This window comes from Lytechinus variegatus, chromosome 19 (genome assembly GCF_018143015.1).
Source record: "Lytechinus variegatus isolate NC3 chromosome 19, Lvar_3.0, whole genome shotgun sequence".
In the NCBI taxonomy this organism is placed as follows: domain Eukaryota; kingdom Metazoa; phylum Echinodermata; class Echinoidea; order Temnopleuroida; family Toxopneustidae; genus Lytechinus; species Lytechinus variegatus.
In genome coordinates this window covers 10,935,406-10,963,173 of record NC_054758.1, presented here as the reverse complement: position 1 = coordinate 10,963,173, position 27,768 = coordinate 10,935,406, and the positions used below count along the sequence as shown (strand labels likewise).

The window sequence follows — 27,768 nt, the reverse complement described above, 5'->3', positions numbered from 1 at the left end:
GATATTGAAATTTATGCCCTACTATAGGTGCCCATCACTTTTTCACATAACAGGAGGAATACCTGACTTCCATACATGTACAGTTACAGTAGCCATTTGAAGAAAAAAAAAGCTACTCGGAACATTGATCACTTCCACATGATATGGAGTTACATGTATGTTTGACAATAAGCACTATTTTCTGAAAGAATTTTGAACCATTGTATTTGATCAAGCTGATTGCTTGGTGTTCATGCTTCATTATTGCCGTAACAATTCAATGTTAGGGTCGATTTCATTGGAATTTTATTTCATGGTAAATATTGACATTTGTGAAATGTAAACTTGTACACTGATTGAGTCATGTGTTTGTTTGCCATGAACTAAAGGATGTTGGATTTTTTTTCCTATAGATTTTATTTTCACACTTTAAAAATCCACACAGACAAAAATCTATATATATTGGTGCTGTGCCTTGGTCGAATATATTATATATATTCGGAGAAACATTAAAAGGAGTTTACGATTGGCATTCTAAATCATTTTGATATCAAGATAGAGAGGTTGCCACCAAGTTTGACTCAAATTTTTAGCAAAATAATATGTTGTAGAAAGCTTTAGTCATAGTTGAGTCTCAAATATTTTTCAGAGATCACTGTACACTAGACATAATGCATAGTGGATGTTCTTAGCATGATGGACCAATTTCCTTGTTGGGTTAGGTATAACTTACATGTAGGTTACATAGATTGACCTGATGTGAAGTTCCAACTCCAGTCATATTACCTCCTGAAAGTGTATTTTCAATACTGCTGTAAATTTGTAATTTATAATCTTCACGTTTGTAACCCCATCAAAACATACAACAAAGTGAAACATACTGTTCACACCCAGGTTGTAGGCCTTATTAAATGAGGGATAGACAATCTTACGAACCGTACTCATCAACGTTGGAAGTTCATGTTTTTCTCCTCTCGGCTTTTTATTGAATGTACATGTACTCTTCATGTTTATATTTATAACCTATCAAAACATAAGATTTATTTGAAACGTCATTGTGTTCACACACAGGTTGAATACTGCATGTGATGAGCAGTTACCAACCCTACTCATGTCACATCTGGAATATGAGTCTCCACTCAGCAGTTTGCATAATATTCATGTTTAATCCTTAAAAACGTATACCGGTATTAAACAAAGGGAAACATTATTCTGTTCACACACAGGTTGTATTTAGGGTTACCAATTCCAACCGTACATGTATATCTGATATCACTTATGGAATGTGTTTCTCCACTCGGTTGTTTGAATGTATTCTTCATGTTTATAACCTATCAAAACGTTATAAGATTCATTTGAAACGTTATTGTGTTCACACACAGGTTGAATTATCTGATGAGCGGTTATCAACCCTACTCATATCACCTTTGGAATGTGTGTCTCCACTCAGCTGTTTGCATAATCTTTACGTTTGCAACTCATCGAGTTGTATTTAATGATATCCGACCTGCGTTTATCAGCGGTCTCTTGTTTGCAGTCCACCCAGTGCACACTGAAGCAGTGAGTACTTGATGAGGAAACTTAAGTGGTATTTTAAGGTGGTTTGCACCTCTGTGATAAAGATTTATGTCAGTATTTTACAGTGTATTTCATCTTTTGGTTTAAGTGGTAGTTTAAGGTATTTCTAAACTTTGCGATGAGGAAATTAAAGCAGTATTAAGGTGTTTACACCACTTTGATGATGAAAGTTGATAATCCAGTTTCATCAAAGTGTTGAATCTCTCTGATGATGCAATTAATGTGGTATTACTCTACATTTGCTTTAATTTCCTCATCGCAAAGTCACATCTGTACAATGCAGAAATTTAAGATTTTTTCAGCTCTGTAATGAAGAAATTTAAGCGGTATTTTAAGGTGTTTCACACCTCTACATTGACAAAAATTAAATTATGTTAAAGACCCTGACCGGTGTAAAAACTATCATATATCAAAATAAAGGTAATGATTCATACAATACAAATATACCAAAAATATTACATATATCTCCTTCCAATAGTTAAAAATATTAAAGGGGAATGAAACCTTTGGAACAAATAGGCTTGTGTAGAAACAGAAAAATCAAAGAATAAGAATAAAGAAAGTTTGAGAAAAATCGGACAATAAATGAGAAAGTTATGAGCATTTAAATATTGCAATCACTAATGCTATGGAGATCCTCCCATTGGCAATGCGACAAGGATGTGTGATGTCACTGATGAACAACTTTCCTTTTGGTGGACTATAAAATACCCTCAAAATGTCTCTTTTTGCTTTTTCTTATGATGATACAAACTCTTTATCCATGATGTATTTTAAAAAAATATGTATCACATGCCCTCATGTAGAAAGAACACATGATCTATGGATAGATGTGATAAAAGAGGCAATTCAAGTGAAATATATACTAAAGTAATGGGGAGAGTTCATCAGTGACATCACACATCCTTGTCGCATTGCCAATGGGAGGATCTCCATAGCATTAGTGATTGCAATATTTAAATGCTCGTACATGTAACTTTCTCATTTATTTTCCGATTTTTCTCAAACTTTTGTTGATCTGTTTCTTTGATTTTTCTGTTTTCACACAAGCTATCTTGTTCCAATGGTTTCATTCTCCTTTAAATAAAAATCAAAGAAACTGCTCCTCCAAATTACGCTTTGATTGAGCACCCCCATGTCGCCTGGAAATGATGACGTCACGTGTCTGGAGGGTTGTGATTCCATAGATTTGTGTACAAAAGCATTGGGTATTTTCTTCCATTTCCATGTTATGAATCCATTTTTTTTTTCGTTTTCAGATGAAAATGGCACTCAAAATTATTCACTGTTCAAATTGTTGTAAACCTACAACTATTCACTACCTTTTTTTGTGATTTCTTTGTTTGGCTCTTATTGGGCCTAAATTGCTGTCAGGAAAAGTTGTTATACATAGTATGGAATCTAAATGCAGATAGAATTGAAAATCTGCGCCAAATAAGCAGGAAATAAAATATGGCAAAAACTACAAATGTAGTTCAAAACTGTAGATTTCATAAATTCAAGCTTGTGGGAAAAATATATGCGATATCCCTCTGTGATAGAAGTGAAGAGAATGAAATGCGTTATCTGGAAAACAAAAAAATCACCCAGTTTTTCTGTGTACAAACCTATGGAATCACGACGCTTCTTACACAACGTGACGTCACGGTCTCGAGGCAGGTGAAAAGCACAATAAAGCCTATTTTCTAAACGGGGTTCGAAGCCCGATAATTGGAATATTCTTAAGCAAAATACTCAGCTGGGAAGCGGTGAAAATGCATAAAGCATACCTTGCTGTATTAAGTAGCTTATAAGCTTTCGATTGGTATATAATTTATCAGTTTCATTTTTGGGTCCGGTCTGGATCTTTAAGTATTTTTGTTGCACCTGTATAAAGAGTGTATGTAAGTGGTTTTAGAGGAAATACACCTGAACGATGAGCAAAAGTGTTTTTTTTTATTAGCATTGAAAATGACACATCTTATCCCAGAAATGATTGTAATGCCTGCTATAAAGTGAGTGTACTGTCATCATACTATCAATATCCCCCAAAAGATATAAAAAACATGCAAAATATTTAGGGTGCTTTAATAAAATTACAAGTAGTCTTGATGGATAAAATAAATGTAAATGAATCTTGTGAATTTTGGGGCTCAAATTATTAGTACCATACATGTACATCCAAAGGGTACAGCCATGAGAGCACCTAAAAGGAAAGGGATGACGCTGCTCACTTACGGGGGCATAAAAAAATGTTTGGGGATCTTTATAGTAGTTTTTGAAGTTTTTATAAGTTTTTGAAGATAATCTACGTATACACTGTACAATAGTGATATCAGTGAAAATAAAATCAATATCAAAACAACTTTAATAAAAATCCTAATAATCCGTTTGATTTTTTTGAACTCTGTCAAGTGCCCTATTTTTCAGGACTATTGAAGATTCTCTTCTTACTCGACGTACAGTTACATGTATTTTAGATATAGTGTCATCATTGAAAGAATAATTGAAAAATTTGATATTTTGTGATCTTGATCATACGTTGTTGGACAGTAATTATTGATTTTTGTACTTTGTCAACTGCCCTATATTTTCAACAAAACCTACAAATATCTTATGCCCGATTGTGAGCTACATGTAGTTTTTAAGGTGCTGATTTACACTTCTGCCAATCGATCAGGGCCCTGTCTTACAAAGAGATACGATTGATACTATCAACCTCAAGTTTATGGAAATCCATCAATGACATATTAAATGTTTTTCGTTCGAAAAATTGCACAGGGGCAATTCCATAAAATGATCATCCTTTTTGTACGTCCGACCCCCACTTTTCTCAAGGTTTACTTCATCCTGTAAACTGACCAAGTCATAGTCATTTGAGTTCATTACAGACTTTCATAAGAACCAAAAATCAGAGACGGATGATTTTACGAAGGTCCCAAATTTAGGGGGTCAGACGTACCTGTACATATTTTATGGAATTGCCCACAATGTCTTTTGAAAGCAAAGAAAAGCATACTGAATTGCCAAGAAAACGGTTAATGTATGAATATATGTCATATACATGTACATGTAGAAAATATTTTGAACACAGTAAACGTCTAGTTTAGATGTTGACGTTGCTGGCTTTCCATAGTTGCGGTTGATTGAATCTATCGTAACTCTTTGTGAGAAGGGGACCCATATCGGTGTACCCCACCTGACGGTTAATATCCGATTATGGAGGCGTTGGCTTTCGCACCAGTGTTTCACCTTTCTTTTCTGTGACATTATACAGTTCCTCTCTCCTTACCACCCCCTCAAATCAATCTGTGTTTTGAAAATGATAGTCACTCCCAGAGGATTAGCGGTCACCATACCCCGTGTATACCCTCTGGCCGCGATCATTTTACGTGTTTGTCCAGTCCCTGTGATCAATTGACCTTTATTAAAACTACAGTCCCAGTAATATTCTGCGTGACATTTGTATTCTCTTTGTTCTGTTCGGATGAATTCTTAACTTTTTGTGCCTGTTTTACCATATCTCTTAGGTATTCTCTTTGAGTGTATGTAATAAACAGGAAGTAATTCACATGTACCTTTCTATGTTTATTGGAAATACCAAGTATTATTAACCTACATGTGGTTTGATATCTGCTTTGAATATCTGTCCTCCTTTTTTTCATCTTCTTCTTCGTACTTATTCTTTTTCTAAATTCTTTTTAAATTATTTAATTTCTTTATAAAACTCACTTGGCCATGGTTTTAGATGTAGTGAAACTATTATGGGGGCTTGGGGCGATTTTGCCCCCAAAATGCCCGAAAGAGCCCTTGAAAACTCAAAAAGAAAAAAAAAAGAATCCATGAAAATCCAAATTCAATGCAATTTTAATTTTTTTCTGGACAATATTCCAATACTGCCAGCATGGCAATCAGTATGAGTTAAATTCTCAACATTTTTTTATACTAGATTATTACTTCAAGCTTCACTCCAATTTTTGATAATGTTTTTATATCATGCTTTTTTCAAATGTTTTTGATATACATGTAATGTGTGTTCTTCTTTCTTTTTAACTTTATTTTGCAGGTTGCAGGAGTGGTTGGTCGTGCTGATGTGTTGTCTTGTCTCTTTTTCCTCCTGGCATTCCTAGCTTATTCAAGGTTTGTCCATTGCCTTCAACAAGATGATCTTTCCATTAGGGAAGGGGGTGATGTGCTCGGAGTTTGCTGTTGAAGCAAACCAATCTATTCTTTTACTGTAGGATATTTTACATCCGTAATTTGACTCATATTTAAAAAAAAGATAAAATAAAACTTTTAGAAATGATGAATGATAAGAAATTTATAATGTTGAAATCACTATTGGTATCCACTTACATGTATTGGCATTGTCACCACGATGTACAGTACATAGTCATAAACAACTTTTATATTTGTATATAAAAAAATTTGTATATACATGTACATGTATTTCATTTTTGTAACTAATTCTAAACGATGTAATGTAAATATCATTGGTCAGAGGATCATGGCCTTTATAATAGACGGAATGTTGGGTTGTAGAAATTGAAATGCTTTAAATTTCATTTCTGTTTTAACACGAGCTAATCCCTCTTGGTTTGATTTTTTTATACCCCTTTCATATTGCGCTTTTCACCGGCGAACTTTGCCGGCGAAGTTCGCCAGCGAAGGGGAAAGTGTCCAGTATGAAAGGTACACAGGAGAACTTCACCGGTGAAGTTCGCCGGCGAACTTCTCCACCTCTAGAGGTGGAGAACTTCGCCGGTGAAACTTTTCACCGGCGAAGTTCGCCGGTGAAACAGCCAGTATGAAAGCAAACCGGAGAATTCTCCTCTTTAATGACGTCAGAGGTCATTTTTTTTCTTCCCAAAGACCCCTATACCGAAATTCTGCACGCGATAAGTTGCAAGCTCAGCTGAATGGTATGGCCAAGTATATACCCTCGAAAATATTTTTTTTTTACAAACAATATTTATTTAGAAGCACTTTTTACATGTATAAAATACGCTAAAATATTTTGTGAAAGGTAAGAAGTAATGTTTACAATTTTCTTTCGTTTTGTTCTGCAATCGCCCGTTGACTTTCGCCGGGGAAGAAATGTCAGTGCGAAAGGGTACATTTTTTTCTTTGCCGGTGAAGTGAGGAATGCGAGGCGGAGAAGTTCACCGGCGAAGTTCGCCGGTGAAAAATGAAAAGGGCAATATGAAAGGGGTATTAATCATTTCATATTACACTTTAATACAATGTACAGATGTATGGCATCAGAGAGACCAAAGCAGGAGGATCGTTTATACGAGCCCACCTCCACCCCATACCTCATCCTCTCAACATCCATTCCTCATCTCGTTCTCTGCATCTTCCTCTCGCTCTGTGGTTTATTGGTTAAGGAACATTCTGCGACCGTCCTAGGGGTCTGTCTGTGCTACGATGCCATTGTGACATCATGGCCTCTTCTGACAAAATACATGTAAGTAGTTGTTGTTTTGTTTGTTTTGTACTACCTGACTACTGAAATGAAGCACTAATCTGGATTTGCCACTCTCCACCCAGGTGAGGTTTGCAGGTAGCCTACTGTACCATGGGTATGTGCTGCATGCATGCAATGCCTTTTCCAAAACTGACTTTTTCCTGTTGATAAAATGTTTATCCTTTTGAAAGATGTAAACATTGTTTCTTGCATTTTACACTGAAAATAAGTTTTCAAAATCTCTGGGGGCAACTGCCCTACCCCCGCTGTGTACAGACGTGCTGAAAATTACCATTCTGAAGATTACCATCACACATAAGCCCATCTGCGTCTGTGTATTTTTTTTAATTACAGGGAAAAAACCCTACACCTGTCTTAAAATCAATGGTTATTTTGTCCATTTCACAGCAATTACACATTTTCTGCCATAATCAATTGGCTTATATTTCTTGTATTAAAATACATTTGTGTGGTAATTTGATTGGTTTCTGTTCCATCTGATTTCTAGAAGTCTTTTTATATTGTTCTGTCATCTGGGAGTCACACTGTGTTTGTTTTTTTTTCCTCAATTGCAATTGCACTATCTAGCTTCAATTCAAAGTCCTCTACCTTGCCAGCAGATCTGATTCCGTTCATTTTCAGAAGTGCAATATTGATTGGTGCTGTAAGTATATCTTGCTATCATCATATCATCTTTATAAAAAAATCTTTATTAAAAAAATCAATGCTAGTTATAGATAAGATTTATTACATAATCTAAGAATAGGAAAATCGAGGCATGATGTCATCAACCCACCCACTCCATTCTTATGACAGCATAAACGTAATTTATTTCACAAAGTATTGCTAAACTTTATAATTGAATAACTTTGTTATTTCGTTTAGATTTGATGAAATTTCCAGTGTTTTCTCATTTAATTTGACTGTATTTACATGTATTCAGATTTATTGTCAACTTTGAGTACCCCTTTAATTATGGAAAGCCAATTGTAACACTAGTGTCAAAAAGTACTGTAGGACTCAGAGTTGAATTTGTCAGCATGTTTAGTTCTTAATTACTGTCTTGAAATAATGACTATTAAAAATAGATTTATTCACTATTAAGCATGGGGTCAGAACAGAGTAAATATTAGCGACGTAAAATGTGAACAAAATTCTGATCTTTTCTGCTTTCCATAACTTTAGGATAGAGTTAGACCATGCATGACCGAGTTTACCTGGGCCCGTCTTACATGTACAAAGAGTTGCGATCAATCCGATCAAATACATGTATGGAATGCCAATAATGTCAACATCTAAAATACATGTTCAAAATATTTTTTTGGAAATGATACATATTCACACACTCACTGTTTTCTTGACAATTGAGTATGCTTCTCTTTGTTTTCAAAGGAAATTGAGCAAATTTCCTAATGAAAAAATTATGACATTGATGGATTTCAACATACTTGAGATTGATTGGGTCAAACTTAACTCTTTGTGAGACTGGGCCCTGGACTTCCCAATACAGGCCTCTATGTGTTCATACTAAAGGATACATTTCTTGTGTCGATTAGCATCCCAGTTTAATAAAACAAAAAAATCTTCATTTCATTTTCATCATCATCTCCATCATCATCAGAAGCAGCAGCAACATTGTAATTTTTATCATTATCATGATTATCGCAACTGGTTATTTATTCAATATGATAATATATTGAATATGTGTTTTGGTTTGTGATATTCTCAAGCATTATTAATTACAATGACAATCCACCTTCCGCAAGTGATTTTATGTTCAATGATACATACTTTTTTTAATTTATTGTCAAAACTTTGTTGTCATACATGTATATTTATACTTTTGCAATGCTGCATGTTATCTCACACCACCTCTATCACCTCAAATGTTTATTGTTCAGTGAAAGCACTGTACTTGATCCTTTCCATCGTAGTCCTGACTGCCTTTCTGTCCTGGAATTATTAAAACCAAGACAGGCTTCCTTCGAAAGCCTCAAGTTTACCTTTTAATATCCTTGATAGGAATCATCTAAAGTTCTTCTTTTCCAAGTAGTCGCTTCTACATCCAGCTTCTAACTTGATGAGAAATGTGTGTCCTGATACTTAATATTGGGTCATCACTCTCAAACTCTTTCATTTTTATAACAAATATATACTTTATTCATTGTTAGTTGTATTTGTATTCTTATTATCCCTTTTTTATATTACTATCATTTTCATTTGGATTATTATTATTATCATTGTGTTAAAGCCTTAAAGCTTTAATAGAAAAGATCAGTAATGTAAACTATACCATACTCTAATATCATCGAACAAGATTATCAGGTATGCGACATCTGTTCTTTTGTTTTTGTATACTTCAGTATGATACCTGTTTATGTGATTTATCAGGTTCTGTTCAAAACAAGTTTTGAATTTCATGGGACTTCCTTTATAATATCGCGTTTCCTGTTTACCTGTTCGCAAAACAGTGTATTTACGTTGAAAACCTGTATTTTTTTCAATAGAGATATCTCTTATTTCACTCATTTCCCCTTCTCAATTAAGGTCTTAGTTCTTCTCCAAAGTTGAATGATCTGTAAACACCATCCACTTCAGATATGTATCACAAATTCATACATACATTTGTTTGTATTTGTGTTTTTTTTAATGTGTCAATTTTGCTTCCTTTTTTGAGAGAGATATCTGTCGTTTATTCCTGTTTTCTTAACAATTTTCATGTATTTCTTGAGAATTTGATTCCTTAAAAATGGAACTGCTTCATGTTCATCTATCTCACACAATCCAATCAAGTGTTGGATATTGAAGACCTCACAAACATACAGTGTGCTACATTTATCCTTTATAGACCTTTACAAGTAAATTCCACACTTGTCACAGTTATTGTTGGTGGCAAATTTGCACTGCTACAATCATAATTATCATCATCAACAACAACAAAACAACATCATCTTCTTCATCACCATCATCAACAACAATAATATAATCATCTTCTTCATTTTAATCATCATCATTATCATCATCATCACCACCAACATTATAATAATCATCATTATCATCATCATCATCTTCACCATCATTATCACAGTCATCATCATCATCATCTTCACCATCATTATCATCATCATCATCATCAACATCATCCTCATCATCATCATCATCATCATTATCAACATCATCATCATTATCAACATCATCCACATTACAATTGTAGTTTATCCTTTTGGATCATTACATCACAGCCACCCCTCCCCTTCTTTCCCCTGCAAGTTCATTTAGCTTTAATACTTTAATGTAAAATCACATACAAGTTTATATCTGATTCTTTCTCATTATTTTATAGGCATTTGTATTCCTGAGTTTCCGCCTGTGGATGTTGAATGGTCATCTCCCACATTTTTCAGAGGAGGATAATCCAGCTTCATTTGCTCCTCATCTTACAACAAGGTAAGATATGCTAAGACCCCAAAAAATGGTAAATTTGAGAAAAGGAATGATGAGAGAGAGTTAAAGAGAGAGGTGGAGAGAGAGAGTAAGAAAGAGAGAAGTGAAAGGTATGGTCCAGGCTGGAGATATTTATATCTCAATAAATGAGAGTAAAATTCAGATTGGATAACAAATAATGCAGTTGTTGAATTTTAAAGATTTGCATTATTCTGGTGAAACAGTTCTAGGGATGTCCTCATGAATATTCATTAGGTGAAATTAGCTTCATTCAAAATTTTTCTACCAAGAACTAAAACAATTGGATTGACAACTGATTAAATGCATTGGATATTTATTGCCGCATCTTATTTCATCATAATGGAGACACATTTTAGAAAAAATGAAACAATGATTTTAAAATAACATAAGAAAAAGGAAAGTGGAGATATGACAGTATCAGTCCACCTAATGAATATTATTGACTATGTGCATATAACTGTTTTCACTAAATATTGATAAACTAGACTTCAATAGCTTTGTTATTTGTTATCCGGTTTTTTTTTTTTTTTTTTTTTTTTTTTTTGATGAAATTTTCAGCATTTTGCTCTGTGAATTTTACTCTATTTATTTAGATATAAATATCTTCAGCCCGGACCATCCCTTTAATCAAAGAAAGCAGTTATGAACAAACAAAAGATTAAAAGAAAGAAGAAAGCAAAGGGAGATAGGCACAGACAAAAAAATAAGGAAGTGGGGAGAGGTAACAGAAAAAAAGACAGATTCGCAATTGATCACCAGAATTATAATCTCGAAAGATCATATTTCAACTTTAAAGGAGAATGAAACCTTTGGAAAAAGATAGCTTGTGTGAAAACAGAAAAATCAAAGAAACAGATCAACGAAAGTTTGAGAAAATCAGGAAAAATAATGAGAAAGTTATGAGCATTTGAATATTGCGATCATCAATGCTAAGGAGATCCTCACATTGGCAATGCGACAGAGATGTGTGATGTCACTTGTGAACAACTTTCTCCATTACTTTAGTATATATTTATCTTAAACTGCCTCTTTTATCACATCTATCAGTAGATAATGTGTTCTTTCTATAGGAGGGCATGTAATACAGAATTTTAAAGAATACATCATGGATAAAGAGTTTGTATAACCATAAGAAAAAGCAAAAAGAGACACTTTAGTCTATCAAAGGGAAAGTTGTTCACATGTGACATCACACATCCTTGTTGCATTGCCAATCGGAGGATCTCCATGGCATTAGTGATTGCAATATTCAAATGCTCATAACTTTCTTATTATTTGTCTGATTCTTCTCAAACTTCCTTTGTTCTTATTCTTTGATTTTTCTTTTTCCACACAAGCCTGCTTGTTCCAAAGGTTTCATTCCCCTTTAACTCTTGAATTCAACTTGCGAAAAATAGGAAAGAGTCCCTAGGTTACCAGTCAGAATCATAATGGCCTGAATTCACAAATGTGGTTTTGAGTGTGCCATCGTACAAAACCTTGGAATATGCAGATTTTGTGTTTATAAATTACGCTAATTTCAGTGCGTACACTATAATATAATGTATGCCTTTTGCAAAAAGTTGATAAGTTATGCTTGAATATGAAAAATTTAGTCCATGTGTTTGTATCATGGTGCATTTGAAACCACCTTTATAAATTCTGGCCTCAATGTCCACATCTCATTGGTCCAATTGATTATACACAATTATATTCATCCCAATTAATGAAGCCCCCACCATAATTTGTTTCAATTCTTTGTTTCTTTTCTCTCCCTTAATCCCTTTCCCTAGACTTTCAATTCAATTTAATTTCAGTATAAATACATGTAATGCAGTAGACCAATGACGCAAAGTTCATGTAAAAGTATGAGTTAAATCTAGAGATTTTACATTCATTTCAAAATATTTAAAAAATTGGTTGAATCAACATGATGTATGAAGTAAGATTGGTGTAATGAATACCAGTTTGAAATTCTGTATCGAAGTCCAACAGGGTATTCCCAAAGATGGCAAAAATCAATGAAAACCGGAGAGCTCTCTTTCAGTGCAAACTCGGGCACCACATGTTATTTGTGTTTTGTTTTTTTCTTTTTCTCATGCTCTCCCTCTCTAGGTTTCTAACCTACAGCTACCTTGTGGCGTTCAACATTTTGCTGCTCCTCTGTCCCACCACACTATCCCATGACTGGCAGGAAGGGAGCATCCCCCTCGTCGAGTCGATATGGGATCCGAGAAACGCTGCCACCCTCTTAGCCTTTGTATCTCTCTGTCTCATAACGTTCCATTGCATCTTCAGGTCAAAGGTATGAATTATTGCGAAAAACATGAGGCTGTTTCTCTTGATACATTTAAATCTTTACAGTATTAATTGCATTTTGAATTTGCAAGTGTGTAGGAATAGTGAAGCTGAGTAATACAAATAAACATAGTTATTCCTTTATTCATCTTGATTAAATTTTTTTCCCAGTTTAATATTTCCATTGTGGCCTTTGCAGATGCAGAAATTTAGTATTATGAATAAACAGATTTCTATCTTTTATTCCTATTTTTCTATATGTATCTTATTGCAGGACACAGAAAGAAGAGTACTTGCATGCGGATTGCTTTTTCTGGCCGTTCCTTTCTTGCCTGCCTCTAATTTACTAATTAAAGTTGGCTTTGTTGTGGCTGAGAGAATCCTGTATATACCAAGGTAATACCATGCAGGCATATAGGCATGAACTTGCTTTTTAATCGAATGAAAGTTAAATAAACTGCATTGATGAAATATACCACAAATTTTGATAAACTTTTGATCCTAATGCACATGAAATTCAGCAAAAATTATTTTCCTCCAAATTTACCCCCAAGTCCACCTCGAACTACCACAAATTTAACTTTTAACCTAATACAAATGAAATACCCCTCAGTCTTCAGGGATATGAGCTGTCTGGGGCCTGTTGCAGAAAGAGTTGCGTTTAAACGCAAGTCTCGATTACAGGTGCTTCATTGGCTGAAAATCAAATTGCACAAGATTTTTTGAGTTGTGTTTGATCGCAACATATTCTGCAACGGGCCCCTTTTCTTCACCAGAAGTGACGTAACAGCAAAGATTTCAAGTCATAAGTGAGCAGTCAAAAATTTGGAGGTAAATAAGTTTTGCTGAATTTGATTTGCATTGGGATCAGACGATTGAATTTGTGGTAACTTGCTATTTATTTTGCCATATTGGCCCATTCATGTCCAATTCACCATATCGTGTGGCTTGGTCCAATATTATTTTACGCAATATCTTTTTATGAAATACATGTATGCCTATGATTGCTCCTTTACAGTGCCTCCCGACATTGGCTTGAGGAAAAATGATTAATTATGTTATAAAATATATATCATATTACAATAAAAAATTCTATTGATAAAAAGTATTATTATAAATTGGAAAAATTGTTATGAAATGACATTGAAAGTTTAAATCTCATTTAAGCCTTCTGAATATGCTTCCTTTTATATCATTTTGTGTTCTTAATAGTATATCTTGGCCCCATTACATTAAAGTCACCATTATGGTAACTTTGCCATGCAATGGTAACTTGCATGAAATCCTTGATTCTGATTGGTTGTTGATCATCGTTTCCATGGTAGTTACCATTGGATGGCAAAGTTTCCATAATGGTTACTTATATGCAACGGGTCTTTTTGGCATCTGTTTGAGCACCTTATCTTTATTTAATGTCATGTTAAATATGATTTACAAACAACTTGCAGATACCATGGATATATATCGCCTGTAAAACTGTTGGTCACCTAATAAAATACCTGCATGGCTGATCTGAAAAAAAATGTTCAGAAAAAGCTGTAATATGCATTTAGGGGACATTTTGTGATGCTATTTCTAATTGACTTCAAATAAAGCATGGATGCCTGTATTGTTAAAAGGGATGTGAGTATAGACAGCTTAAAATCCTTTCCAAAGGACATGGCAATAAGAATAAACCTACATGTTTCATGTCTACATGTTGGTAGATCTCCAAAATACTTAATGGATATTTCAAGGCCTAATCTAGGTCTAGTCTGTATGAATGTTTGTGTAGGCGAAAAGATGCATATAAAGAAAACTGCTATGCCTTGTTTTCATTTATTAATTCTGATCTGCATTATGCTTGTGCAATATCAGTGCATATTGTATGATATACAAATAACAAAATTTACCATGCAATATCATGCTGTATTGCATGGTCTAATGAATAATAATCATGAAACATAACAATGATATTGGATGGCTTTTGTTCGTAGATACCAGAGATATTTCAATCATTAGGGCCAGTATTTCGCTCATCTATTATTCATGCAAAATTGGCCCTGGCTCGTTGTATATTTCCTCCTGTCTGGTGTAAATTGCACTCATCCGTGATTTGTGCTATATTGGCCCCTAACTCGTGAAATATTTCTGGGATTAATCCGTAACCATGCACCTTTCTGTTTGACAGTCTTGGCTTCAGCATCCTCGTGACCTATGGCATGTTCAAGATGGCTGCCTGCCTGACGTCACGCTCCGGTCAAAACTTCCTCTGGATGGCTACCCTTTTCATAGTGCTGTGTTTCTGCAGGAGAACATGGGTGCGGAACCGCGTTTGGGAGTCGAGGGAAACGTTATTCAAGTAAGATGATGGAGGTTCTTCATTATTATTTGTTGGTGAACTAGAAATCTAGCATTTGTTGTTCCCCTTTTGTTCATTTTTTTTCTTAACGTTGACTTTACAAAAATGACATTAATGAATAAGTCTATAGAATAATTACCCAATGAACACAATTCCACCTTCATCGGAAAAGGAATCTTCATTTTCAGTACATTTTTTTCTCTTTTAAATCATATTCAATGTGCAATTGCTAGCAGTTAGGATATTAGGAAGTTCATATTGAAGTGCAGGAGACTCTCTGACCCATATTGTGAAGTCTGGTTGAATTGGTCATGAGTTATCTGTGTGCTAAAGTTATGACAAGCCAAAAAGGTAAAAAAAAAATTCAGATAGTATATTTCTTATGTTTACTGCACTTTTAATGGGGAATCCAGCCTTGGCCAAAAAATGTTGTGTTGGGAAGGAGAAAAATAAATTAAACAGAATGGTGAAAGTCTGAAATAAATCGGACAAGCAATAAGAAAGTTATAGCTGCTTTAAAATTGAGATCACTAATACCATGTAGATTTCAAATTGGCAACTGGGTAAGTAAATTATGACAAGGGGCAAGGACAACTTTCCCATAGGCCATGTACTTTATTATCAGGGATTTGTGGTTTTCTCCTAAGTACCCATTCCCCTGGGGCAGTAATCTAAATATAATCCAGGAAGTATATTGTTTAATGTCCTCATGAAAGAAAAATATCATTTGAAATAATACTTTTGGGAAAAATGACATTTTAGCTATGATATGTATTGGAGTACATGGAAGAGTAGTCCTTGCCTTACATCACTATGACATCCCATATGCGGCCAATTTGAAGTCTCCATGGGTATAGTGATTACCAATATTTACAACTTTTAAAAATTCACAACTTTCTTGTTGTTTGTCCAATATTGTTCAAACTTTCACCTATCAACTTGTCTGATTTTTCTTTTCCTTTTAATAACAAGTTATTATTTGGGTTGGATTCCCCTTTAATGATAATAATAATATATATGATTTGTAATGCGCCAAATCCACTCGGCAGAGTGCCCAAGGCACAGTGAAAGAAGAAAGAAATTTATCCTTCCTGAATAGTTAGACATGGATTTCACAGTCAAATGAGCTCTTATACGGAACCTCTACTGTTAGACATTTATGTCACAACTGCCTATCCATAGTGGAATCACAACTTTACACCAGAGTTTGATTTTAACCTGACTTAGGAATCCAGGCCTCTGCCTCATTCAATCTTAACTTCATTTTGTTTAAAGTGATTGGTTAACATTGGTTTGACTTTTAAAAAATCTGAGCTAGAAGGTCACAATTGTCACCTGTGTCTGTGATATATTACAAAAATCATTATTTAGTTCGAAAATCACTATTTAGTGCTTCAAAAATTGAAATATAAAGTGACCGGAAACACCATCTTAATTTCATCCCATACAGTTATGTGTACTATTTAGGCATCTATAAGACACCTATTTACAAAATCGGGGTTTGCCTTGTAGTTTTAGCTTTTCATTCTCAATAATGGTTGTTTTCAGGGTTTATTAGTTCTAAAATATGCACTTGTACCAAGTTTCATTTTGGTTTGAGAATTTTTTAAATCGGCTGCTCACAAAGTTAAACAATACCTGTAATCTCTCCATTGATCTGTAGGTCAGGATTGGAGACATTGCCTCACAATGCGAAGATGCATTATAACTACGGCAACTATCTTATGGATACGGGGCTTAGAAACGAGGCCATCAAGCATTTTCAAGAAACATTAAGGTAACTATAAACAGGCTGGGCAAACTCATTGAGAAGTTCAGGTATTTTCCACCCATGTGGAAAAAAGAGGGAAGAAATTATAATTGCTGGGGAGTACATGGAGGTACAAGGAAATGCTAGGAAGAACAGGGAGGTCCAGGGAAATGCTAGAATATGCTTGAAAAACACCTGGGAAATACCTAAAATGTTAAAGATATTTTGTAGTACTATTTCCCCGCATTTCCAACTATTTCCCGTTTTCTTAAAAGAAAATTATCGAGGCGATATTTACCCTTAGTATTTTCAACTCGGGTCACTCTGCTTGAAAGTAATGAATGTCCACTAATGTATTTCATGGTGTGTTTATGATGTGGAATATCTCGTTCACACTGTTGGATTTGACCAATTTTAACAATGAGAACGTGTCTCTGCAGAATCCACTTTGTGAACTTACTGTGAATGCACACACTGTAGAGGTGTCCACAGTGCTATGTTTGGACACACTGAAAAAAGGTGTCCACAGTGTGGATTTATCTTGAATTTATCTTAATTTTAGCATTTTGACAAGGTCAGGCACATCTTTACTTAGTTTACAATGTGAACACAGAACAAATATGCTGTAAACAGACTAAAAAGACACTGTGATGACACTATGAATACACTGTAGATACTCACACTGTAGAACACACTGCAACCACTGTGAACACCACTCTGTGGTCACACTGTGAACACTATGAATATACTATGAATGCACTGTGGATACTCTGAACGCATGACAATCACGCTGTGAAAACACTGTCGACCCAATATAAATTTACTGTGCACACACTGAATACACTATAAACGCACTGTGGATACTCTATGAACACACTGCAAACTCTATGTACACACTGTGAAGACACTTCTAGCACACTGAAAACACTGTGAACACACTGTGGATACACTGTGAATACAAATATGCTGTAAACAAACTGAATACTCTATGAACGCACTGTTAACATGATGTGAATACACTCTGATCACACTGTAAACACTATGAACACACTGAATACTGTGTGAACACACTATGAATACACTACTAGCACACTGGATACTATATGAACACACTGCAAATACTGAACACACTGTGGACACACTCTGAATATACTATGAACACACTGTGGATACTCTATAAACACACTGCAAACATGCTGTGAACACACTGTAGACACACTATAAATACAGTGTGCAAAAACTGAATGCAATATAAACAGACTGTGGATACTCTATGAACACACTGAATACTGTGTGAACACACTATGAATACACTACTAGCACACTGGATACTATATGAACACACTGCAAATACTGAACACACTGTGGACACACTCTGAATATACTATGAACACACTGTGGATACTCTATAAACACACTGCAAACATGCTGTGAACACACTGTAGACACACTATAAATACAGTGTGCGCACACTGAACACACTATGAATGCAATATAAACACACTGCGGATACTCTATAAACACACTGCAAACATGCTGTGAACACACTGTAGACACACTATTAATACAGTGTGTGCACACTGAACACACTATGAATGCAATATAAACACACTGTGGATACTCTATGTGTGAACACACTGCAGACACTATGTACACACTGTGAGCACACTATGAATACACCAATAGCACACTGTGAGCATACTGTGAATATACTGCAAACATAATGAACACACTATGAATACAGTGTGGATACTCTATGAACATTCTTGAACTCTTCTTTCCATGATGATAAATATACAGTGTAAGTATTAGTTTATTAATGACTTCGAATAGATCAATCAATTGGATATGTTTGATTATTCTTTATTCAAGAATATTGATAAATCTCTTTCATAATATGTATGCAGTTTGGGTGCTATTTTTGCTGAGTTTGTGTGTGTGTGTTTTTTTATACGGGATGAGTCTGTTGACTAAAGTGAATTTCTTTACAGTGTAGCAATAATTTTACATAGTTTACAAGCCTAAATTTCAGCTGTGGCAACAATATCAACATGAGTTCATGTGTCTTCCTCATCAAAAAAAAGGATTTATGTACTTTTTTTTCAGGTTATACCCTCGGCATGCTTCAGCCAATAACAATCTTGGTACGCTACTGAGTGAAAGTGAACCACAGAGGGCAGCAGACTATTTCCATGAGGCAATTAGGATTAATCCTCTGCATGCTAGAGCATACTTCAACCTGGCAAATATCTATAAGTAAGTCTATTGAAAAAAAATATTTGTTCGACTTTTGTTCTCATGGTTTTCTTAAACATTGGAGAGCTTGCCATTTTTGAGATGCATGATCTTATGGCCTGGTGACATTGCTGTTTGATGTAACGATTTTCCTTGGAGGTCTTGCCATTTCTGAGATGCAAGATCTTGTGGCCATTTGTGACATTACTGTATGTTATCATGATTTTCCTTGTGTCAGTAACCGCGGAGAGCTTGCCACTGCCGAAGCGCTGTTTCTGAAAGCCTTGGAGATCGATCCTCAGTACCTGAATGTCCTCATCAGTTTGGCCTCCTTGAAGCAGGTCCAAGGGGATATCCCTGCAGCCGAAGGCTTTTACAGGCAGGGCCTGGAGAATGGAGAGCCTTCCGCTGACCTTCACAACAACTATGCAGCCTTTCTCATGGGCAATGGTAAGTTTCCTTCATTTGCAAATCAATCGTTAGTCCTAAAATGAGATTTAATTGCAAGTTTTAAGTAAATGAGTTGCAATTGAATGCAAATTGACAACAGATTTGTGCTAAACTTAACAAAGAATTTGTATTTGATTTGATGACCAAAAATATGCAGTTTTTCAAGTCTGGCAGCTTGGTGAGTCAGAAACAAATGGGAGCAATTTAAGTACCTACAGGAATGGTTTTCATGACCAAAAGATTCAGAGGGGTATGACATTTAATTCTACAGTGGCTTGTCTCTCCAGGCTTTTATCTCCTCAACTCTGTTTCGTCATGTCTGAGCAAAACTCATTTCTCACTTTCCTCATTTTTGGGGGGTAACTTTTGTTTTATACTAGATCACCATCAGGAAGCATTATATCACTATGGAAAATGCTTGGAGATTGACCCTGCCCATGCTGTTGCCATGACAAATAAGGCCCGCCTCCTCAGACATCTAAACAGAACCGATGAAGCAGAAGATATGTACATTAGGTATGCTCATTTTTTTTTATTCCTTGTGTAGAGAAATCAGGGTTCCCATCCCATCAGGGAAATCAGGGGAAATTATTTTACTTCTCTCTAGTAAGGGATTTGATAAAATTATCTGAGATCAGGGAAAATGCATGAAATGAGAGAAAAATCAGGGAATTTTGATCAGCCCAAAAGTCGAAAGCTTGGTAGTCAGTAAGACTCTGTTATATTTTGTTCCATATCAAAACTACATCCATTGAATGACTGGTTATGATGGTACATTGTTGCTTTTATACTGAAGAGAAAATAGATATAATTCACTGCAACAACTTGGAAAATGTGCAAAACTGGGAATGGGTTTTGAATAATTATCAGGGAAGTTTTAAACTTCATCAGGGAAAAATCAGGGAATTTTGTTTTCTTGAAAAGCTGGGAACCCTGGAAGTGTGAATGTTAGTTGCAGAGTCACGCTGCTACGTCATATTATTGTCATCAAACTTGGTACCCACAGGCAAAATGTGGGCAGGGTCATTGTCGCCATTATAATTGTATTTATTTGTCAACTTTCTGTGTGAGCTCTATATATCGCAATGACGGATGACGAGGTGGGTTTGGGGGATACATGTGCTCGGCTGCGCAACCCGCCAAGCATCTCTAGTTTCTTATGTAGTTATAAATTCTTTTGTGGTGGTTCCCAGTGTGGAACATAGATGTTATAATCGCATCTTGATTTCAGGTGACGAGGATAACTATCACTTCTTTGGAGTACTGGATGTTCACGCTACATCCAACTTGCCTTCGAAATGATAGTATTTTGCTTACTACCCCTTACTGTACTGGGCTATTTGGCGCCATGGAAATACTAGGAAGGGGTGGGAGGGGCTGAGAGGCATACTACTTGTACATTGGCTTTCACAGCTTACCAGGAAGACCTACTGTACCCATTTAAAACCTGGGGCCCTTTGCAGAAAGAATTGCGTTTAAACACAAGCCACAAAATCAATCGCAATTCCCAAATGCGCGCTGTTGATTGGTTGAAAATCAAGTTGCTCATGATTTTTAGAGTTGCGCGTGATTTGTAGAGTTGTGATTTATTGCAACTCTTTCTGCAACGGGCCCCAGGTTTTACAGAGGAACATTATGCGTTATGAATGCAGATAATTATATTGTCAAATGACAGCTCACAAATACCCTCTCCTGTTTTGTATCTATATGTATCCAGGTCTCTCTCATTTAGCAACAATGCCAAAACCTTGCAGAGCCTTGCAGCTATTTATTACAACACTGATCGACCAACCAAAGCCCTTGGGACTTACAAAGAGGCATTGGACTTGGAGCCTCATAATTTAGACATACAACTTCAATATGTAAGTTTGACTTTGTCAAAACTTTGTGTCTGTATTGTTGTGAAAAAAACTGTCAGTCAAATTTAGGAAATTCCAGAATGCCTATTTTTTTATAAATCCTTGTTATAATTTCTCTCAATTTATCTGCGGAACATTATGGAAGAGTTCATTAGTCTTCGAAGCAGAGGGTCGTGGGTTCGAATCCAAGTCATGGCATAATTTCTTTCAGCAAAAAATTGAAAAAAAATTTGCTGCACTCAATCCAAGTGGGTTCAATGGTTACTTGGCAGGATTAATTCCTTCGATGCATCAAGCGCCTTAACATGTACATGTAGCAGCTGGAGCCAAAGTCGGTGTAATATCTAGTGTGCTATTGTATAGGCAATACATGTGAAAGTTCCAAGAAGTAAGATTATTTCATTTGAAGTTAGGCATCATGTGAGGAATGATAAAATCATAATTTTGCTTTGCGGCAAGCCCTGTGGTCTGAGTAAAGTCCAAATGCAGTCGATGATGACGTCATCACGATTGAATTTGAATTTTTTTTATTTCCACAGGGAGGCTCTATCTATACTGAATTTTTATTTCTGTAGTCCTACCACAATTCTTAACTCTGATCACTAAGATTTTATCGTCTGGAATGTTCATATAAAGTGTTATTGCATCTTCTTGGAAATTTGGATCGCAACGAATCGCATAGTGTGAGCCGGACTTCATGAATGCTATATATTCTCCTGAGGACGACAAGAACACACTTGTCGAAAGGTTGAGATTGGGTGGTCCTTTTCAGGACCAACACTTGCCCAAGAAAGATACATGGTGTACCGTGAAACCTACTACACTATATGATTATGTGCGAACAAGCTTAGCAGTTATATGATATGGTTATTTTTCACAGGTTTATTATTATTATTTTTTTAAATCTGTCTAGGCCCAGGTTATGACAAGACTTGGTCTATTCAAGGAAGCAGAGGGCTATCTCACTGAGGCCCTGGACTCCAATCCAACCACCGTAGAACTTCGTAGACTCCTATCAAGTGTGTACAGTGTACAGGATCGCTACCAAGAGGTGAGTACGCATTTCCAGGTTTTGCACCATTGTGTTGAAGCGTTGTGGTGTAGTGGTTTTGTAGAGGTGTTGTGGACAAGTGGATAAGTCTCGGACCTTGAACCGCAAGGTTTGGGGTTCGAATCCCAATGCGGCACGTGCATACTATAGCAGGCATTTATCTTCATTTGCCACTCTCCACTCAGGTGTAGTATGGGTACCTGGTACAAGTAAATTTTGATAAATGCTTGAGAGCACCTGATCAAGGAATTGGTGTTGATGATGATGATGGTGATGGTAATGATGATGATGATGATGGTGGTGATGATGATGATGATGATGATGGTGATGATATTGATGATGATGATGATGATGATGATGGTGATGATGATGGTGATGATGATGATGATGGTGGTGATGATGATGGTGGTGATGATGATGGTGATGATGATGATGATGATGATGAGGAGGAGGAGGAGGAGGATGATAGTGATGATGATAATGATGATGATGATGATGATGGTGATGATGATGATGATGATGATGGTGATGATGGTGATGATGATGAGGAGGAGGGTGATGGTGATGATGATGATGGTGATGATGATGATGATGATGGTGATGATGATGATGGTGATGATGGTGATGATGATTGATGATGATGGTGATGATGATGATGATGGTGATGATGGTGATGATGATGATTCTGATGATGATGATTCTGATGATGATGATGATGATGATGGTGATGATGATGATGTTGATAATGGCCGAGTATGATGATGTGATGATGATGATGATTATGATGGTGGTGATTATGACGACAGTGAAGATTTTGGTGATGGTGTTTATGATGATAATCATATAATAAGTGAATGATAAACTAGTTTAATATGAACCAGTGTTGCTATTCATGGGGGGTTTATTTCAAATTGGTCTATTACCAATTCGTCCAATTGCCAACTCGTCTACTATCATTTCGTCTACCATCAGTTCGCCCACTATCCACATGGTCTATTTTCCAATTCATCCACTCGCCATTTTGTCTAATAAGCAGTTGGTCCAATAGCCATTATTCATTTTTGCTATATGTTAAAGAGAAATACCAGTAGTTGCAGTAAACACTGATTTCATGAGAAAGTCTGTAAAACAAGGCTTAATTGTCAGTATATCATCAAGGATCTAGATCTGGTACAGTTACATAAACTGAACTTCAGGGTAATGGCGATTTTTTTGATTTTTTTAAAAAAATCAAAAAAATCGGATTTATTTGATTTAAATCAGATTTTTTTTATTTAAATCAGATTTTTTTGATTTTTTTTATTTTTTTAAAGTTCCTTCGAAAAAAAGGGTAATTATCCCCCCCCCCCCTTACTCTTACAATGACATCAATATTGATGTTATACATTTCACCCCTAATATTGTTCTTAACCACATATTTTGTAATTAAAATCCAGTAAAAATGGACAATTAAAAATAAATTTGAGGAATCATGTACATGTGTATCTGAACTTCTATCATACATAGGCCTATGAAGGAATATTCCATAGGGAATTCCCAGTGAGTAGAGAAAATTCCCCTCTGGGATTTTTCATTCAAATATTTAAAAAATCCAAGAGAAAAAAATCCCTTATCAAAACTGCCAACAAACCCTTTGCCAATTACTAGTATTCATGTATATTGTAAGAGAAATAATTCAAATCAAATATTTTTTTCAATTAGTCACAGCTTTACAATAGTCAAAGAGAGACTACAACTGTATATGTTTAGGATCTTTTTAGTTTGATAAAAAGCTCTTCTCTTGCTACAGATATAGATGCAAAACTCTCAGTTTTGGAGAACAATATAGGAGATAGCTTAGTCAAAGGGTGACTATACTACATTCTGTTACTGTGATTTTTTTCACATTAATCTACAATTTTTATTCCCATATTCTCTACAAAAAAATCTGTTTGATCCATGAAGTATGAAAAAAAATCTACTTACTTTTAACTTAACTAAAGGATAGAAACTGCAAAACTGCTTAAATTACAACATACATGTATGTATTACAAAAAGAAGTATTTTATTTTAAATGAGACACAGCTTACAACTGCCAATGATTGTAACTGAAGTACCTGCATCTTAACATTAAAATGCAGTGTTAAATGTTTATTCTGAGTTTTGCAAATTGTTGTTATAGAGCTCTTTCCATTATTACATGCAGATACAAAACTTCCATTATTTGTAGCACTGAACATAAAATGGGCTGCAGTGACTTAAACGGTTTATAAGAGAAAGCTTTTCTCAACAGTCAAATTATGACTGTACTACATTATGTTAATGTGATTTTTATAATTATGTTATTTAAAACATCAAATGTATGATAAATGTAACAATACAAAATAAGAGGCATGTTAAATATGTTGATTACATGCAGGTATAATTTTTTTTATTTTACATGACAGAAGTAGTTATGTGTAGGCGAAGGATCAAAACTGGAAAACTGCCAACAAACCTTTTCTCATTGACTTTTATATATTATATATTTTTTTTTTTACAAACTGCTCTCTGAAAAGTCTTTGGATTATGTAAAAACTTTATGTTAAGAAAGAAATTGACTAATAATAACTGACAAAGAATGTAAAATTTCAGAAGAAAAACTCGACATAATTTACAAAAAATGAGTACCTATTGACAACATACATCTGTAGTTTTTAAAAAATTACCTGATTTTATTAATTTGATTTTAATTTGTTTTAAGTAGATATGAAGACATTGTTGATCTTTTATTGATATAAAATTAATTCAAAGTTTTTCAGTTGACTTGAAGAATTAAAACTGCATTGAACAAATACTTTGTCCATAATTTGTACATTTTTCAATGGAAGTGATTTAAATCAATGATTTTTTTAAAAAAATCATGGTGATTTAAATCGCGATTTAAATCACGATTTAAATCAACGTGATTTAAATCCGCCAACCCTGCTGAACTTTGTGAAATCTTTAAATTTACGCTGAAAATGTTCAGACTGAAGATCCCTCACACAACTAAGCGCACGTGGGGCAGTGTATAATTATTGCTTCGAATGTTTTTTTCCCGACGCTCTACCCGAATCCTGTGCTTGTTTGCTGATTTCTCAGCAATTACACAATTTCTTCCAGAATCCTGTGGCACATACGTTTTATTTATACAAACAGACACTTTGGTGGTCATTTCATTGGATTTTGTACGAACTCATTTTTATATCGTTACCCAAACTAGCATTTACCTTTAAAGTGATTGTTTAACATTGGTTTGACTTTTAAAAAATCTGAGCTAGAAGGTCACACTTGTCACCTGTGTCTAGGATATGTTACAAAAATGAAGCCCAGAAAAAATTGCGTTCGAAAATAATTATTTAGTGCTTCAAAAATTGAAATATAAAGTGACCGGAAACACCATTTTAATTTCATCCCATACACTTATGTGTACTATTTAGGCGTCTATAAGACGCCTATTTACAAAATCAGGGTTTGCCTTGTAGTTTTAGCTTGTCATTCTCAAAAATGGTTGTTTTCAGGGTTTATTAGTTCTGATACATGCACTGGTACACATGTTTCATATTGGTTTGAGAATTTTTTAAATCGGCCGCTCACAAAGTTAAACTTTACCTTTAAGTTAAAAATCACCAACTGTCTTTGCTTAAAAGGCTTTGAGGCAAGTTGAGGTAGCACTGGGACTGACTAAGATCACCGATGTGGAAACCAGAGCAGATCTCCTGTTTGAGAAGGCCAACCACTTGAAGGGACTCAACAAAATAGAGGAGTCACAAAAGGTAAGACTGTTGTCTTAGCATCTAAAAAGGGAATCCAACCTTGGCCATCTGATATTTTGTTTGAGAGGAGAAAAATAATTAAAGCAGAATTGTACAAGTTTGAAAGAAGTTGGCTGTTTAAAAATTGAGGTTTCTAAAATTATGTAAGATCAAAACTTTCCCAAAGGCCGTGTAGTTAGTCATCATCTGTGGTATATGTACATGTATGTTTAAAATGCACAATAACATTGAATTGATGCAGACTGGTCTTTTTTCTCATGAATACAGACATATGAAGAGGTATTGTCCCTGAACCCAGAGATGGGATCATGCCTGCTGAACTTAGGAGCCATTCACCACCTCAAGGTAATTCATTCATTTTATTTATTCATTTGTGAAATTATTTATTTTTGAAGCTTTGATTTGAAATCATACACACACAAAAAATATGTATATATGGGTTCAGCAAATTATTTATTTGTATTTATGTACCCATTAATATATTAATTTATTCATTAATTCATCACTCCACTCATCAATTTATTTATACGTTCGCGAATTTGGTATGTATTTATTTACCCATTCAGTAATTCGTCCATTCATTAATTGGTTCATCCATTAAGTAATTCCTCCATGCTGTTGTTAAAGTTCATTCACTCATTCATGCATGTTTGTTCATTAATTAATCAATTCATTTATTTATACATTAAATTCATTCATTCTTTCAATCAATCATTCATTCGTCCATCAATTCATTTGTCCATCTATTCACCTATCAACTAATCCATCCATGAATTCATTCATTCATTCAACTTAACATTGCCATTTCCAGTCCGATGTGCATGTATGTATCCACAGATCCGAAACACTTTTGCAAATATTTCTGTAATCGACAGATAAAATTCCTCACATAGTCATTATTTTAATATTGTATAATTTATCGCTACATTTTTTGTTTTCTTTTTCATGTTTATTTTGTAATTCCAGGGAGACTACAAGCAAGCTAGGATGTATTACATGAGGGCGCTGACCCTTGACCCCAAGAATGAAATCCTCATTGAAAACATTGCCAAGCTGAAGAGAGCAGAATCTAAAGCAAGGAGAGCAACGTAAGGTCAAAGGTCAGTGCTGCCTCTTACATGCAGGAATCCAGCACGCATCTTTTCATCACTAAATTTCAGCTGAATCACTAATTTTCAGCTGAATAATAATAATAATAGCATATTTTTATGAAGCGCTTTCCCCAGAACGGCCCAGAGCGCTTTACAGCATATTATCACCCTGGTCATTGGATTCATTTCAATCCCGCACGAAAAGTGCACAATTTCCACTCCCTGGGGAGCATTCCTTGCATTCATCGCAGCCTCATTATGGCGCTGGCAAATTCAAACAAATATTCAAGCTGAAGAGAGTGGAAGCTAAAGTAAGGAGAACGACATAAGGTCAGAGATCAGGGTCGCTTCTTACATGCAAGAATCCAGCGAGCGTCTTTAAATCTAACCCTTTCAGTCATTGACCTTTAAGCGCATCTTTAGCTTTGTTAAATGTGTTTTCCTATGTGTAATGATTACTATGTAAGCTT

The 27,768-nt window shown here is 35.1% G+C and overlaps 1 protein-coding gene across 1 annotated transcript in view; it reads left to right on the top strand.

The window, feature by feature from the left end:
- The window catches only part of LOC121405794 (protein O-mannosyl-transferase TMTC1-like), a 38,243-nt gene extending 10,874 nt beyond the window's left edge, over positions 1-27,369 (top strand). Inside the window, exons 3-19 of the mRNA XM_041596747.1 lie at positions 1,362-1,539; positions 5,603-5,676; positions 6,788-7,003; positions 7,592-7,667; positions 10,347-10,450; positions 12,563-12,752; positions 13,020-13,141; positions 14,916-15,086; positions 16,750-16,863; positions 18,943-19,092; positions 19,310-19,521; positions 19,902-20,037; positions 21,239-21,383; positions 22,294-22,431; positions 26,082-26,207; positions 26,475-26,552; positions 27,174-27,369. Coding sequence (XP_041452681.1) covers positions 1,362-1,539; positions 5,603-5,676; positions 6,788-7,003; positions 7,592-7,667; positions 10,347-10,450; positions 12,563-12,752; positions 13,020-13,141; positions 14,916-15,086; positions 16,750-16,863; positions 18,943-19,092; positions 19,310-19,521; positions 19,902-20,037; positions 21,239-21,383; positions 22,294-22,431; positions 26,082-26,207; positions 26,475-26,552; positions 27,174-27,299 — 2,356 coding nt within the window. The 3' untranslated portion in view covers positions 27,300-27,369. The remainder of the gene's footprint in view (positions 1-1,361; positions 1,540-5,602; positions 5,677-6,787; positions 7,004-7,591; positions 7,668-10,346; positions 10,451-12,562; positions 12,753-13,019; positions 13,142-14,915; positions 15,087-16,749; positions 16,864-18,942; positions 19,093-19,309; positions 19,522-19,901; positions 20,038-21,238; positions 21,384-22,293; positions 22,432-26,081; positions 26,208-26,474; positions 26,553-27,173) is intronic.
- Positions 27,370-27,768: the final 399 nt, after the last annotated feature.